The following is a 16,720-nucleotide window of genomic DNA, read 5'->3' as shown; positions in this document are numbered from 1 at the left end:
GCCTGGTCGCCCACCTTCCTCTGCCTTCAGTTCTTTGCGGTTCGAAGCCTGGCAGCGGCTCGAGCAGCTCTAACAGCCCAGCAGTGCGCCAGACCGCAGCCTCTGCTCCTCGAGCCCCATAGGCGGGAACTGCTGGCTACCGCCATCATGGTGAGTTGAGGGAGAGGCCTGAGGGGCGCAAGCCTGGCAGAGGTTTAGAGCGTGGGTGGAACTCGGTTTGGGGGTGCAGCGCCACAGGGAGGCTGAAAAGAGGTCTCCCCGGCTTTCCTGTTCTGGGGCGCCGGGCTGCTGGGTACGTACGGGAAGCGGGGAGGCGGCCTCGCAGCGGTGCGGCCTACAAGCAGGGGGAGGCGGCCAGATGCCTGGGGGTGTCGCGGCGGGGGCGGGCCCGGGGAACCTGCTGCGAGCCCGGCGGGCCACGTGCAAGGTCCGTGGCTTCGCGCGGCCGCCGCTTCCCGCCTCAGTGCGATGCGGACTGAGGGTGGGTTCTGGGCCGGGGAGGTTTCGGGGGCGAGGCGGCCGACTCCCGCCCCACCCCCACCCTCCCGCGCTGCGCCGTGCAGGCTCGCCGCGCCGCCTCGGCGAGATGGCGTCGGGCCTGGCAGCGCGCCAAACGCCGCCGGCGCCGTCCCTCTGCGGAAGTCTCTGTGGGAACGCGAGACGCGCGCCGCCTCAGCAAATGTGTCTCTCCCGACCGTCGACGGGTTGGGGTCTGCGGGTTTTGTGGGGGCACTGTGGGGGGTTGGGGTGCGGGCAAGGGCGTCCTGAACGCGCCGTGGAGAGCCGAGGGGGCCGCTCGCGCCTCTGGGACCTGCCGCTGGTGGCTCCCTCATGGGGCGACATGAGGCGCAGAAAGCTGGCCTGGAGCCATCGCTGCGGCACGCGGTTGGATTCAGCAGTTGCTATTGAGAATTTTCGAATTTTTTAATGCAAGGAACACTTTTTTCCTTCTTGGAAAACAAGGAATTTATGACAAAATGCACAATTGGGGCGTATTGTTTGGTGTCCGTTTATGTGAGTTTAGGTGAATGCATCAATGGGTTCACTGCTACCACAGGAACGTATGTATTCGTTGACATTAAATTCTTACTATTTTTTTTAGCGATAAACAGGAGGAAATTTATTAAAAACTGTATTATTTTTTGTATATTGTGTAATAAATGTTGTCTCCGTGCCAATACTTATTTAATAATCGTCATGATTTAGTACAAGTAATAATATACAATATTTTTTTTCCTCCATTTTAGGTAAAGGGGGTAAATACTACTAGCTGTGTTGGGTTTTTTTTCTGATTATAAAAGTAGCATATTTACTTTTTTGAAAATAATTGCTGTAAGAAAATAAGCATTCGTTTTGATCCCAACACCTATAACCATTATTAAATGTTAATATTATGTATGTTTAGTCTCTTCTAGGTTATTTTTATGCACGTATTGCATATATTAATAGATGGGTAAATTTTATTTTACAAAAACTGTACTATGGGCGGTGCCTGAGGCTCAAGGAGTAGGGCGCCGGTCCCATATGCCAGAGGTGGCGGGTTCAAACCTAGCCCCGGCCAAAAAAAAAAAAACTGTACTATGCTATAGAATACTATTTTATGACCTGCATCTTTTCAAGTGATGTAGTGGACATTATTCCAAAGATAACTTTAAAGCAATATTTCATGTTGAAGATTGTACCATTCTATTCCTTTATGATGAATAATTTTTCAATATTAAAACAATGCTATAATGCACCCATATCCTTGTGCAGAAACCTAGTATACTTGTACTATTCCTTAAGATAAACTACCAGAAGTGGAATTGCTGCATGAAAGGTCTTTGCCCCTTTTGTAATAATTTCTAATTATACATCTTTCCAAGCTAATCTTGGCAAAGCATGTACCAGTATTTTCCCACTGATGGTGTGTAGAGTGATCTTTTCTCCATACCCTGTCCAAAGAGAGACTTTTTTTTTCTTAAGATGGTGTCACTCGGTTGCCCAGGCTAAAGTGCTATGGCATCAGCCTAGCTTGCAGCAACCTCAAACTCCTGGATTCAAGTGATCTTCCTGCCTCAGCCTTTAATCACTAATGAAGCTGAAGTTTATCATTGGTCACTAGCTTTTTAAGTTTCTTTTTTACAATTTACTAAGAGTCCACCTTTCTACGTGAACATTTTTATTTTTCCTGTTGATTCATCAAATCTCTATTAACATTAGAATTTGTCATACATAGCGGAAAAAGTGTCTAGTGGTGATAAGGAGGTGTGCTTGTCTTGTTTCTAATTTTGATGGATTTAGCTAGTGTGTCAGTTTAAACTTGATGAGTTATAATTAGACTGATAGAAAATAAGATCTTTCTATTTCTCTTGGGATTTTGGTCGCGGCCGGGCTTGAACCTGCTAACCCTGGTATATGGAGCTGGCACCCTACTCCTTGAGCCACAGGCGCTGCCCTTCACTTGGGATTTTTAAAAATTAAAAAACGAACGTCATATTTTATCAAATGCTTTTTCAATGATAAATTAAAGTGACATAGCTTATTGGAGGACCATCTTGCATTTCAAATATAAACTGTGCTTAATTATGGTATATTCTTTATATACTGTTGGAATTTTGGATTTCTGTTGAGGGCAGGGTGGACCATCTTGATAAGGCTTTGTTATTTAGATGAGTTAGCTTATTAAAGTGCATTTAAAAATACTGTTTTTCCTCTTTTCTCTGAGAATTTTCTTTCCTTTTTGAGACAGAGTCTCTTGTCAGCCTGGGTAGAGTGCTGGGATATCATAGCTCACAGCAGCCTCAAACTCAGGGTCAAGCGATTCTCTTGCTTCAGCCACCGGAGTAGCTGGGACTACAGGCACCTGCCACAATGCTGGCTAGTTTTTCTGTTTTTAGTAGAGATGGGGTCTCACTTTTGCTCAGGCTTGTCTCTAACCCCTGAGTTCAGGCAGTAACCCACCTCGGCCTCCCAGAGTGCTAGGATGACAGGCCTGAGCCACTGCCAAGCCTCTGAGAATTTTCTTAAGTGTTCGAGCGTGGGTGGCTCACACCTGTAATCCTAGCACTCTTGGAAGCTGAGATGGATGGATTGCCTGAGCTCTCGAGTCAGAGACACCCCCCCCCCCAATCTCTACTAAAAACAGAAAAACTAGCCAGCATTGTGGTGGGTGTCTGTAGTCCCAGCTACTTGGGAGGCCACGGCAAGAGGATCACTTGACCCTGTTACTTTGAGGTTGCTGTGAGCTGTGACATTATGGCACTCTACCAAGGGCATCAAAGTGAGACGGTCTTTTAAAAAAGAAAGAAAAGTTTATCTTTCTCCTTCTCTGCCTTTTCTACCACAGTGTGTGTATGTATGTGTGCTCCTTTCTCTCTCTCTTTCTCTTTCTCTCACGCACACACTCAAACACACAATGACAAAACTCAGGTGTTGTAAAGAAACTCCCAGTGAAATTGAGTCAGGCCTTGAGTGTTAAGATTATTTTTTAAAAATTTGTATTTCTCTAGAAAGTCATTTCATCAACATTTCTACATTTATTCCCTTAGAGTTTATATGTGGTTTTTAAAAATAATCTAGTCATAGATTTCCATGTCTGACGTATACTTTTGCTTTCTTGCTTTTTTCTTGCTCAGCTTTGCCAGGATTGATTATTTGGATTTCACCCCCACTCCCTTCAAGAATCTACTCTTGGATTTGCTTGAAGTTTTTATTATAATTTGTATTTCCTATTTTCTTGATTTTAGCTTTGTTCTTTATTAGCTCCATTCTAGTGCAGTGGGTATAACTTTGATGATTACAACTTAGAGGCTTTTTCCTGGGTTAATTTATATAGATTTCATTTTGCTTATATATAAACATAGTAATTAAATAATGTTTTCAAAGGTGCTGACATCTCAGGAACATTAATAGGGATAAGTTTTCACTTTTTAGTTATCTTGATCACTTAGTGATCCAAATATAACAGGGAATATATTACTGTAAATAGAAGTGATGAGAATAGGGCATATGATAGTCTCTGAGCACACCTGTATTTACCATTCCAACATTGCTCTTTTCAAAATTCATTTGAAGGTATAATTACAGAAAAGAATTGCTTCTTACATATAATACAGTTTATTTTTAATATACTATTGATGGTTAAGATTACATTCTTTACTGTCAAATTTTCAGTTATCCTAAGCATTCATTTATATTTTTGGTCAGAATTTCAAGTAACCACAGGTTGTCTGTTGATTGTGGATGTTTCATCTATAAATTATAATTATATATAACACACATTGTAGTTAAACAATCCCTGCTAAACAAATCTTTAAGTACTATGCTTACTTCCTTAGCTTTGAGTGCCACCTGCTGGCTGGGGGCTAGGGCATGATGGTTTTAAAGACATTTTTACACTCTTAAAGTGATTGATGAATTTTATTTTTGCTATCCCAATTATGTAGGCAGCTAATTTGTAGAATCCGAGTGAAAATAAGATTTCCTATAATATCTGATGTCTTTTTTCCATTTTACCAAATTACTGTTATCTCAAGTATCATTTTACTTTTGTTAATAAAATACGAGAATTAGAGGAGACATCGGGTGACTTTTTTTAAACACTCATTGTTCAAAGAAACTGAGATCCTGTAAAGATTTACTTTACATTTAATTTACTAAACAATTCAAATCAAGTTCTTCCCAAACAATGATTTTTCTCTTCAGTTTTGGCGGCACAGTCACAGATTTCTGAACATTTCTGTTCAAATTTTAGGCCAAATAATTCTTTATTGTGGGAGGCTGTCCTTTGATGGAGTACACCTCAGTTGTGACAACCAAAAGTGTCTACAGGGATTATTAGATGCCTCTGGGGCTCAAAATATTCCCTGGTTTAGAATCAGTGCATTATTATAACCCCTTCTAATCTTGTGCTGTTTTTTGGTGAGATATTAAACTTATAAATTAAAATTTATTCATACATTATGGTGCAGAGACAGACAGTACTATAAATAGTTTATCAGATAACATATCCATTGTTAATCCACAAGTGAAGAGGGAATTGAAAATGATACCATAAAGATGGTATTTTTTTTTTACCATTTTATTTTGTTTTGGATTTTTAAGTGAGCTAATTGAGAAGGGATTGGTAAATTTTCTGTAGGGAAGAGAAATCTAATCAGATTCTCAGTCTTTTAGGTTACGCAGCTTGTGTATTAGTAATATTTTCCTGGATAGAAAAAGCTAAAATTATAAGGCATTTTCAAAAAGAAAAACTCTAGAAATAATTTTTGTTATCTTCCACTTAATTGTCATGAACTATCTAAAGGAGAGAATTAAGAAGTATTCGAATAAAAACTCAAAATAACAAGTGTAAGCACATATGAATAGAGAAAAGCAAAATACTCAACATCAATGATATGACAATTTGGATTTCATCTCTAATTAGGGTAACAGTTTTTAGAATCTTAAATTTATCAGTAACTTTTGGCATCTAATAACAAAAACAAGAACTCTGTGTACTTTCTCATTGTTAATTTCTATAAAATTATGCTCACCTTTTAAAAATAAGTCAGTTGGTTTCTTTTGTCGTTGTTTCAGGTTTCTTTCATAAACAGATATATGTTTGTAATAGCTTTCTCACTCATATAGCCTTTTGTATTTCTTTCTTATAACCAGTAGGCATGTTACAAATGAATTCAAATGAGTGATGTCATAAAGTAGCTTTCTGAAGTTCAGTTGTTAATCTATAAAGTATCTTCAAAATCAGTCAGTTAAAATGATAAAAACCAGGAAAGAAACTTTAAAAACTACTGGAAATAAATTCAAATAACAGGACACTAACTTACATTGGCATATCACTTTACATTTTACAAAGTGAAATCACAGATGTTCTCTTCATTTCATTATCAAAGCAGTTTTCCTAGAGATAACACAGCTGGCAAGTATAAGTTGCTTAGGGACATGAACCTAGATCTCCTAACTAGATCAGTTTTCGTTTTACTAGTCTATACTGTCTCTCCAATATCTATAAATCTGTAAATTTTACTTTAGAAATGATCTTACATTAACCTTAGAGTCTACTGTGAGAAGTCTAGAGACAGACTTCTGATCAGAACCCAGAAAAATAATGAGTTATATGTATGGGAATTTATCTGAAAATAAAGATGGTATCATTTATCAGCTCACTATGAAAATTAAAATTATCAGTTGGGCCTGTAGTCCCAGATACTCGGGAGGCTGAGGCAAGAGAATCGCTTAAGCCCAGGAGTTGGAGGTTGCTGTGAGCTGTGTGAGGCCACGGCACTCTACCGAGGGCCATAAAGTGAGACTCTGTCTCTACAAAAAAAAAATTATCAGTTGGACTGATTTGGTGTTACTCAAGAAAAAAATGTTATTTGAAAATGTGCTTTGAATAATCTATCATTAGAGAAGAGGATTATGACCCCTTTAAGCTGTGATAATGTGAGCAAATAATGTTTTATGATCCATTTCCAAAGTAAAGCATGCATACTAACACAGGGAGCAATAAATTATAAAATTTATGTTAATTTTGGTGAATAGAAAGGCGAAGCAAGACAAATTGGTTTAAAACTTTGAAGTTTATTTTCTTTTTGGCACAGCTTTTTTTAGTTTTTAAGATTTACATGCTTTTTATTAATGTATATAGCAAAATGAAAAGTTGTTTTATCAATATAGAACAGGATGATTTTAATAACCTTAGCTTTTTTAAATCTGAACCTTCTAATTTTTTTTTTTTTACCAATTCATATAGTATTTTCACAAAATATAGAACCCTTATTCTTCCACAGTATTGTGTAAGAAATGGTAATAAGTAGCACTGGATTTAAGAAAGTAATGTATATGTATTATGTATATCCTTTTGTTAAAATTTTATGCTAGTCTACTCTGGTTACTTTAAATCCTGACCCTGAACTAAGCTGTATTGGTAACTAATTTACAATGAAAGTAATTTACATAAAATATTTTATACTTTGAGTACAAAATTGTTTTACATTATTTTTGCCAGTATATTTAGTTATGGTGTCTATTTTCTGAATTACAGTCTGCTGCAAATCCTGAGACTCCAAACTCAACTATCTCCAGAGAGGCTAGCACCCAGTCCTCATCAGCTACAACCAGCCAAGGCTATGTTTTACCAGAAGGCAAAATCATGCCAAACACCGTTTTTGTTGGTGGAATCGATGTTAGGGTAGTGTATCATGTCTCATTTATGCCTTGAAATACGTTGTGAATAATGGGATTTGGGCTGTGTTAACAATATTTTTTGTACTTCATGAAAGTTTAGAATTTTTTTTTTTTTTCAACCAATGGGTGCTAAATGTATTCTGACCAAAAGCTACAGGTCATTTGGAGATACTTGGGGAGGTGGGGGGCTTCCATATCATTATAAACCTCTTTTATAGTACAATTAAAGGTTCTTAATGTTGAATTTTTACTCTTGAGGTTCTATTCTTTTCCATAGATGGATGAAACCGAAATTAGAAGTTTCTTTGCTAGATATGGTTCAGTAAAAGAAGTGAAGATAATCACGGACCGAACTGGTGTGTCCAAAGGGTGAGTAGAAATGCATGTTGATTATAAATTATCAAAAATATCTGAACTCTGGCACCTGTCCAGTATCAGAAAGGAAGACTTTAAAACTGGCATTTATATAAATGAAGTTTGTTGCTTTGTTAATTTCTTCCCTGTAGAGGATAAAAGTTTGTTGCCTTTTGATTAATCATTTTCCTAATGTTCATAGTTAAATCTTTTGCTGTCTTTCTTTCACCGAAGTGAATTAATCAGTTTTGTTAGTGAATTGTTTTCTTTGCCATATCTTAAATTTTATTCATTTTATTATTTCATAGACTACTAGAAATTCCAAACCATGTACTGTATAGCACACTTACACTTCATTTATCTGCTTTCCTAGCTATGGATTTGTTTCATTTTATAACGATGTGGATGTGCAGAAGATAGTAGAAGTAAGTAATCTTATGGAAAAATCTCTATTGATCCATTGTTCAGTGTCAAGTAGTATATTCAGTCATGTGTAAAATTTGAAGAAGAGAATACTTATGTTTGGAATCACAACTTAGAGTAATTTACCTAACTTGTCAGAACCTGCTTAATTTTTACTTGTCACCTACCTTCATGAACTAGAGACAGGAAGGGTTGGAGACCAAATGATGAAAGATTTTTGATTAAATTTCACTTGATACCGACAGAATATCTTTGTGGTGACAAATTTTGATCTGATTTTACTCATTATTACTGTTTTTTCTGATGAAAGTAGGAACTTTAGAGAACATGGGATTTTACACAAGTCTGAAAATAAAGACTTGGAAATTAATTCTGGTTTTATTACTATTTTATTTTAGTCACAGATAAATTTCCATGGTAAAAAGCTGAAACTGGGCCCTGCAATCAGGAAACAAAATTTATGTGAGTAAAAAAAAAAAAAAGTGTTCTTGTTTAACGTTTGAAGAAGGTTCAAAGAACTAAAAATGGGCTTTGTTGTCTTTTTAATTTTTAAAAAGGTACTTATCATGTGCAGCCACGTCCTTTGGTTTTTAATCCTCCTCCTCCACCACAGTTTCAGAGTGTCTGGAGTAATCCAAACACTGAAACTTATATGCAGCCTCCAACCATGATGAATCCTATAACTCAGTATGTTCAGGTAAGAATTGCCTATGTTCCTGTTCTTTCATGTACCCTCTGGGAAATTATATCCACTATTTCCAAGATAAGTGATAATATAGTCCCTGTTTTAATACTTTGGGTTATAGAAATCTGTTACTTCTGTTAGAAATCTCTCTCTTTTTTTATTATTAAAATCATAGTTGTGTACATTAATGCAATCATGGGGCACCATACACTGGTTTTATATACAATTTGAAATATTTTCATCAAACTGGTTAACATAGCCTTCCTGGCATTTTCTTAGTTATTGTGTTAAGACATTTATATTCTACATTTAGCAAGTTTCACATAGAAATCTCTCGTTCTTAATGTTACTCCTTTTATAAGCTAAAAATTTATTTCTATATAGTTTATCTTCAAACTGACCTCTGTAGCCACATAGAACAAATCTCTTCCTTTTTTTCCTTCTGTGTAACAACTCCTAATAAGCATTTGAAAGCAACTTTCCTCATGTGTCTGCATAGTTTGTTTTTCTCTAAGATTAGCATGTCTAGCTATTCTTTATTTCCAACAGTTTTCAGATGCTTCCTCATATAGACAAATTGCTGACTCAAGATTTATTCTGGTTCTGGAATGGGTACATTTCTGATGCATTTTACCATATCTATAAACTATGAGTTCCTGTCATTTAGTTTGTCTTAGCCTACTTTAGTATTTTAAGTGGTATTTGACATTATCTCTATGCATAAATGACATTTTCTTCTGAGTTCATTTTACTATCTTCAGTTTAAAAAACATTTTCTTTGCTGGAAAAGAAACAGAATAGTATAATAGTTTTGCAGTGTCTCTCATATGTTCACATTTTCCATTTACCTGAAAAGTAGAGTGTTATCTTTTCTTATTTTTCCTGCTCTAAACATGACAAGGGAAAAAAGCCCTACTTGTTTTAAACATTTACTGTGAGCTATTACTTAGTGTGGTATTTTCATGTATGTTTCTTCTTACATGTTTTCAACCAGTAAGTATTTATTGAGACAGGTAAGTCATTGTATTGTCTTCCAGTTTTGAATTATTTACTGTCCTTAATTTTTAGTAATGAAATACAAAAAAAGACGTAAAGTCTGTAGGAGTACATTACTATACATTATGATATTATCAAAGGAATACAAAACTGCCTAAAAGTATTTTTACAAAGAATAGTTGATGTATTCATTTAACTTACATAAAAATCTGTCTTAATAGAAACTTATCACTAACGTAAGAAAGAAATTCTGGGTGGAGATTAACTATACAAATAAGGTAAACTTAGGCTGGCATAGTCACTCCCTTCATCATTTGTCCCTTCCTCTTCTCTGCCCAAAAGGCTAATGTTTGACGGAGAATATTTTTTTCTTCATAAAGTTAGTCATTTATTTAGAATCTTACATTATTGTGTGTAGAAAAATAATATTTTTTAATTTTCCTTTTTTGTATTGGGAATAATATTCCTTTCTAATTAAAAAAATTATCTTGTTAATCCATTCTTTCTGTAAACTTTATTTTCAGGCATATCCTCCTTATCCAAGTTCACCAGTTCAGGTCATCACAGGATATCAACTGCCTGTATATAACTATCAGGTAATTTAAAAGGGAACAAAATGATTTACAGTGGAATACTTTTGAGGCCTTTAATTAATTTATATATATTTCCCAAATAGTTTATCATTTAAAATAGTGAAGAGTGCCTTCAATTTAATAAAAACCTTGGAATTAGTCCAGAATTTGGACCTTTATATTATTTTCAAATAATGGAATAAAATTTTTGCAGGAGCATCCTTAGCAAGAATTTTTCTCTAGAACTGTTTTGTAAGATTTGATGTCCCCATCTATATTATTACTTGTATTCTTCCATCTTTGCAGTCAAATAGCTGAAATACCTAGGCTGAATTTCAGAAATTTTTATAGGGGGATAGGTTGAAATATTATTACTCAATTCTTAGAGCACAGAATTGTAATTATATCTGACAGTGTTTATTTTAGCTGACTGTTATAAGATAGTAATTCTATTAATTTCCTTTCATAGATACAACTATCTATGACCCATGACCGTATCTATGATAATAAATTCAAATAATTACTGTTTTTGTAGTTTTCCTGAATGCCAATTCCAGAAAACTGAGGAAAAGGTGAAGCTTATATATGGAAGTAACTTCAAATAATTAGAAACATAAAGCATTTCTTCCATTTTGTTTCTTTTATGATAATAATAAAGGAGTTAGCATGATGAATACCTCAACATTGTCTTGCTCATATCTCAAAATATGTAGGAATATTTAAATAATTTGTTTCTTTTTTTTTTTTTTTTTTTAAGATGCCACCACAGTGGCCTGCTGGAGAACAACGGAGTTATGTTATACCTCCGGTAAAGTAAATTAGCTACACATATACTTTCTGTGCTTCATTTAAAAGTATTTTCTCATTTAACTATTATAAATTTCCTGACCTTTTGCCATATCATACATGCCTATAAATATTCTTAAATTTTCCTTTTATTATGTGTTATGTTCTATTAGTTGCTTATTAATTACAAACTCCCATGGGATAAACTGTGCTTGTGTTCTCGAGTTTATGTAAACTTACACAGTGGCTTTTCTGCATACAGCATAATACATAATCCAAGAAAGGTACCATTAATAAGGAGTTAGAATTAGCATCAGATCTGCGTCTGGGTTTGCTTCCCATAAAAAGTTTGTTGAAGAGAAATAATTTTGTTGTTAGTGTTAAATAAGAAAAGGAATAAAACAAAGGGAATGTTGCTCTAAAACACCTGAGCTTTTTTTTCTGTCTTTCAACAGGATTGGATATTTGAAGGATAAGGGAAGAGTTAAATTTTCAGACACACTCTGAGTACTTACTAGAGTTTCTTAGAGTCCTCCTAATTATGATTAGGTTGAAGCTTAGAAGACATTTTAAAATAAAAGGCTACCTTACTGCATTTGAACTATTGAGTTTAAAACAAAAGTTTCTGAAATAATGTAGTTGAACATCAACGCAACCTACATTAAAATTTTTAGTATCCGCTTACCATTTTGAAGAATAGCTGGTTTTTAAATGTATCTGAATTTCTTTTTAACACTTTTGTTATTTTAAATGTAGGCTTATACAGCTGTTAACTACCACTGTAATGAAGTTGATCCAGGAGCTGAAGTTTTGCCAAATGAATGCTCAGTTCATGAAGCTACTCCATCTTCTGGAAATGGCCCACAAAAGGCAAACATCTAATTTTGTTTATTGATATTTATATTTCATATATATGTTTTTCTAAGCATTTTTGCCCAAATTTAAAGATGAAAACTATGAATTAGGGGGTATAATTAATATTCAGCATTTAACTTAAAGATGAAATTTCAAACACCCCCAAACTTTCAGTATATACACATACTTTCTGATTTAGCAGTCCTTTCCTTTCTTTCAATTTCATTTTTTAATCATACTTTAATAAATACTATGATTTGGCAGAATGCAATGGGCAGATTTCCTCAAGAATTCTAATTTTCAAAAGAGGGATTTGTATGAATTAAATCTACTTTTTCTTTTATATTTTCTTAAACATTTACTTAGCTAATACGAAATATTCTTTATGAAATTCTGTCTAACATTAAAACTTTGGCAGCAGTTTTCAAAAGTGGTAGAGTCAGTAATTATTCAGATACTGAAATAAAGATTTATTGTCATTACAGCAGATTCCTACAGCAATAGTACTCACACTTTTGAATTTGCGTATGTTTTGTCAAATGTTTGGGAGTTTGGAAATAGTTGATGTGCTGGGAATTATATATAATACTGAAGGATTCTCATTAGAGTGTGTGAACTTCATTCATGGTGCTTCTCAGTGGGAAAAAAGTTGAGAACTCCTGAACTGCATGGTGAAAAAAAATCTCAGATTTGATGGCTGATTTTAAAATTTGAAAAAATGTTAAAGTAGCTTAAAAGTGTAATTATGTGTTTTTTTCCTGAATATTTTTTCTTAAAACATTGGATTCACTTAGGGTTTTCATAAATTCAGCTTTTTAAACTAGTATTTATCACTGAAGTTCTAAAATAGTTTTTTAATTTGTCAGAAAACTTACATGCTGTGTGACATAAGAATTATGAATTGCATGAGAATTATTTAGTAATTAGCAAGTAGGTTTTTAAAACTGTCCAGAAAAATCTTATTAACAGGAGTAAAAGGAGAAACCATTTTTAGATTACTGAAAACTTCTGTTTCAGAAATCCGTGGACCGAAGCATTCAGACAGTGGTATCTTGTCTGTTTAATCCAGAGAATAGACTAAGAAACTCTCTTGTTACCCAAGATGACTACTTCAAGGTATGAAAGGAATAATATGCAGAATAAAAAGAATATTTATTAGCTTTGAAGTATTTTTTCCTGTGAAATATATAATTTGAGATTACTTACAGCAGCGATTCTCAACCCATGGGTCGTGACCTTCAGAAACTGTATTGAAAGGCCGTGGCATTAGGAAGGTTGAGAATCACTGACTTAGAGCATTAAACTGTTAGCATTTCACTGGTAATCCAGTAAGCCATCATGAGTGGTTTTACTTGGCAGTGTATTTTAGTGTGCTCAAAACTTGTGTGGTTTTCTTTAGGAAAGTATTATGGTATTATACTAATGTTCATAGTATTATAAATAACGCTATGAACATTGATGTACAGATTATTATGTAGACACATATTTTTGTTTCTAGAGTATACAGTTAGGAATGAAATTGCTGAGTTCTATGGTAACTATATAGAACTTTTTATGGAGCTTCCAGAATTTGTTCAAAATGCACCATTGTATATGTGTATTCAAAAGAAAATTTTAACCATCAATGTGTATCTTAAAAGATAGAAGAACAGCTTTTTCCATTAAGGAATGGAAATAGGATCAAGCGTAAAGCCTTTTGAAATGTGTATGAAAGAGAAGGGTATAATGCAGAAGGGTAGACTCATAGCAGGGTAACATTTTTAACATTTTTGTAGTACGGAGTAAACTTTTTTTTTTTTTTGCAGTTTTTTGGCCAGGGCTAGGTTTGAACCCACCACCTCCAGCATATGGGGCCAGCCCTTACTCCGTTGAGCCACAGGCACCTCCAGGAGTAAACATTTTTTAAGTTGACATTTGTTCTCTTGTTTCTTTATTCTACATTGATAGTATGATTTAGAAAGGAAAGAACTGAGGTTACATGACAGCCTTATCTTGTACAAAGTTCTGAAGGTTAAATAGGTAGTCCTTAAATGATGTGTTTGCAAAACAGAAAATAATCTTTATACTTGATTTTCACCTGATGTTAGATAAAAGGCTTACTTTGAACTCCCAGAGCTTTCTGCTCCTCTGGAATAGGAGTCAGAAATTGGCTTCCTGCATTTGTCTAGAATCTAGACCCATTTTGATTGGCTGTATGTTGTGTTTTGATTGAATATGAATACATTTATATTTCCACGGCAAATTCTACTTTTTTTTGTCTTAGTTTCAGTCTCTTTATATTCTGATTTCCTATCAGACCTGTAAAGATCTGTGCATTTGTGACCACTTTTCTAGGATGCTACCTAAATAGGATATTACCCTCTGACAGATTACATAACTTCCAGAACTTAGTCTTTTTTGTATGACAACTGAATTTAATACCTAGGAAAAGAGCTCCGTTAAGCTAACTGAAGAGAAGAAAATGCTGTTATGTTATTACTGGTTTACTCTGTTCCATTCTTCTTTGAAAGGCCTCACTTCCTTCTATGTGCATACCTGTAGGCAACATAGAGTGAAAAGAAAATTTTACATATATTTAAATTTTTTGTCTTCATTTTCTGAAGAATGGTATATCTTCACAGGTAAAAGATACACATTTGAATATGCTGAAACTTGTATCTTTCAATCTACAAACGTAGGTTTCATATTGGAGTCTGTTCTCAAGCTATGGTTTCTATCAGATGTAATTCAGTTGTAGAAACAATACTTTTAAAATTATGTACCTTTTCCACCATTTATCTTTGCACCATCACTACCAAATCATTAATTAAGAAAAACATGAAATGATACTGATTTTAAGTCCCTCTATTTCTGAATTTTTTGGAATTTCTTTTTTAACTAAACTACTACATAAAACTAGCTATTTTGGTACATTTGTTACCCCAAAGTTCAAGAGTACTTCCCCAAATTAGCTAGAATGGTGACATCTGTACTCTAAGCTACATGGTAGGCTAAGGCAGGAGGATTGTTTGAGTCTAGCAGTTTGAGATTACAGTGAGCTATGGTGATGCCAGTGTACTCCAGCCCAGGTAACAGATCAAGAAATTAAAAAAAAAATTTTTTTTTGCCTTTTTAATAATTATTTATAAAATTTAAACCTGTCTTAAAAATTTTTTTTTGCCTTTTTAATAATTATTTATAAAATTTAAAGCCAAAATAATTGCTTTCAAATATTCTGCATCTCCATTTAGGTCACAATGATAATAGGAAATTTTTGATGAATTAAAAATTTTCAGTGAAGTAAAAAGTACTATTTTTATCTTTTCTAGGATAAAAGAGTGCATCATTTTAGAAGAAGCCGGGCAATGCTTAAATCTGTTTGATCCTCTCTGCAACTTTCTAGTCTCAAGCAAAATTGCTGGTTTTGAATATTAGGAGGCTGATAGTTTTTCACTATTATAGAAATAGAAATTTAATTCTGAATTTTGATAAATCACACTCAGACTTTGTTATATTATTAGATTGTCTAGTTTTATCTGAAACTTTTCTTCATTAGATGTTTATTTAGAAACTAGTTTTGTGTTAAATATATAGTTGAAAATAAAAAAAATAATTGAGACTGAAAGGAATAACATTAAGATTAATCTGCAAGAATTTTTTTAAATTAAAATTGACATTTTAAGAGTTTAAAAAGCAAATACTGATTTTCAAAAAATTATTTTAAAAAACCTATTTTGAAAGGTCAGAATTTTGATAGTTTGAATACAAGCATTTCACTTCTCCAACAAGTAATTTTATGAACAGTACAATATCTGTAGTTTTATTCTTAGTATTTATGATTTGCCTAGAAATTTACCACAAAAGCAGAATTTTTAAAACTGCATTTTTAATCAGTGGAACTCAATATATAGTTAGCTTTATTGAAGTCTTCCTTGTCTAAACCCAGTAAAACATATTCTAAGCAAACAGTCCAATCAGTGGGTCTTAACATTTATTCAAAATATTTTATCCTTTATCTAGTATCCACACATACATATCCTATTTGATTGGGATGGTAATTAGGATAAATAAATTCTGGGCCTAATTTTTTTTAAGAATCCAAGACAAACTAAACTTTACTAGGTACAGGGCCTATTTTTTTTTTTTTAAAGAATCCAAGACAAACTAAACTTTACTAGGTACATAAGCTTCTCTGTGAGTTACTGTTCTACTTTTTATAAATTTTTTTCCATGAAAGGCTAAACTCAATGGCTGTCTTAAATTGTGCACAATATTGGTATTAAAGAGAATGCTGAAACTTTTTTTATGTCACTTAAAGGTTAATCAGAGTATCTGAAAGAAATTGTTTTTGTAAAAACATTGAAATATTATTTGTTATAGAGTAAATTTTTATTTTTGTTTTTTTAAAGCCTATTATATTTCCTTTTGTAAAATTAAATATGTCCAAGAAGTCAAAAAGATAGTTTTGGCACATCAAAACCACAAAAATTGTTTAAGGAAAGTGTACCCCAAGAATATGCTAGAGTCAGAGTTAACAATTTACTAGATTAGCTCCTCATTGTACCTTGTACATTGTGACAAACAACTGGAGCATCAGAGCTCCTTTTATGTACCTACAGTCTTGCTTTTCCAGTCTGTATTACCATTCTTCCAGGAGGTTTGCTCTTAGAACTGGTAATGTAATAAAGGGAAGTAGCCCTATGAGCAGTTCACAGGCTAAGCCTTGGAAAGATAGCAATAGGATAATACCTAACAAAGGGAAACAATTGTATCAGTTGTCATTTTATCTGCCATGGGCATGAGTTTAAGTGGCTTCCTGGCCTTTCTTCCATTGGCCCCATCCATAGAACATGTAAACTCTATCCCTAACCTAACATAGCTACCACGGACATTTATTAGTGAC

General features: G+C 34.2%; 1 protein-coding gene across 1 annotated transcript; it reads left to right on the top strand.

Annotated features, from left to right (window-relative positions):
• The first annotated feature begins 831 nt into the window (after positions 1-831).
• Positions 832-15,711, top strand: DAZL (deleted in azoospermia like). The gene is made up of 11 exons (XM_053598827.1): positions 832-885; positions 7,025-7,171; positions 7,445-7,536; positions 7,895-7,946; positions 8,343-8,406; positions 8,502-8,641; positions 10,150-10,221; positions 10,955-11,005; positions 11,740-11,853; positions 12,856-12,954; positions 15,147-15,711. The coding sequence occupies exons 1-11, from the start codon at positions 832-834 to the stop codon at positions 15,198-15,200; spliced, it is 939 nt and encodes a 312-aa protein (XP_053454802.1). The 3' UTR covers positions 15,201-15,711.
• Positions 15,712-16,720: the final 1,009 nt, after the last annotated feature.

This window comes from Nycticebus coucang, chromosome 8 (assembly GCF_027406575.1).
Source record: "Nycticebus coucang isolate mNycCou1 chromosome 8, mNycCou1.pri, whole genome shotgun sequence".
NCBI lineage: Eukaryota > Metazoa > Chordata > Mammalia > Primates > Lorisidae > Nycticebus > Nycticebus coucang.
This window is presented reverse-complemented; position numbering and strand designations above follow the sequence as displayed.

Excerpts from the sequence above, each read along its gene's own strand:
- DAZL (XM_053598827.1), top strand. The coding sequence starts at position 832 with ATGGGGCGACATGAGGCGCAGAAAGCTGGCCTGGAGCCATCGCTGCGG. Across the intron at positions 8,642-10,149 it reads CTATAACTCAGTATGTTCAG|GCATATCCTCCTTATCCAAG; the intron begins GTAAGAATTGCC and ends CTTTATTTTCAG. Across the intron at positions 10,222-10,954 it reads TGCCTGTATATAACTATCAG|ATGCCACCACAGTGGCCTGC; the intron begins GTAATTTAAAAG and ends TTTTTTTTTAAG.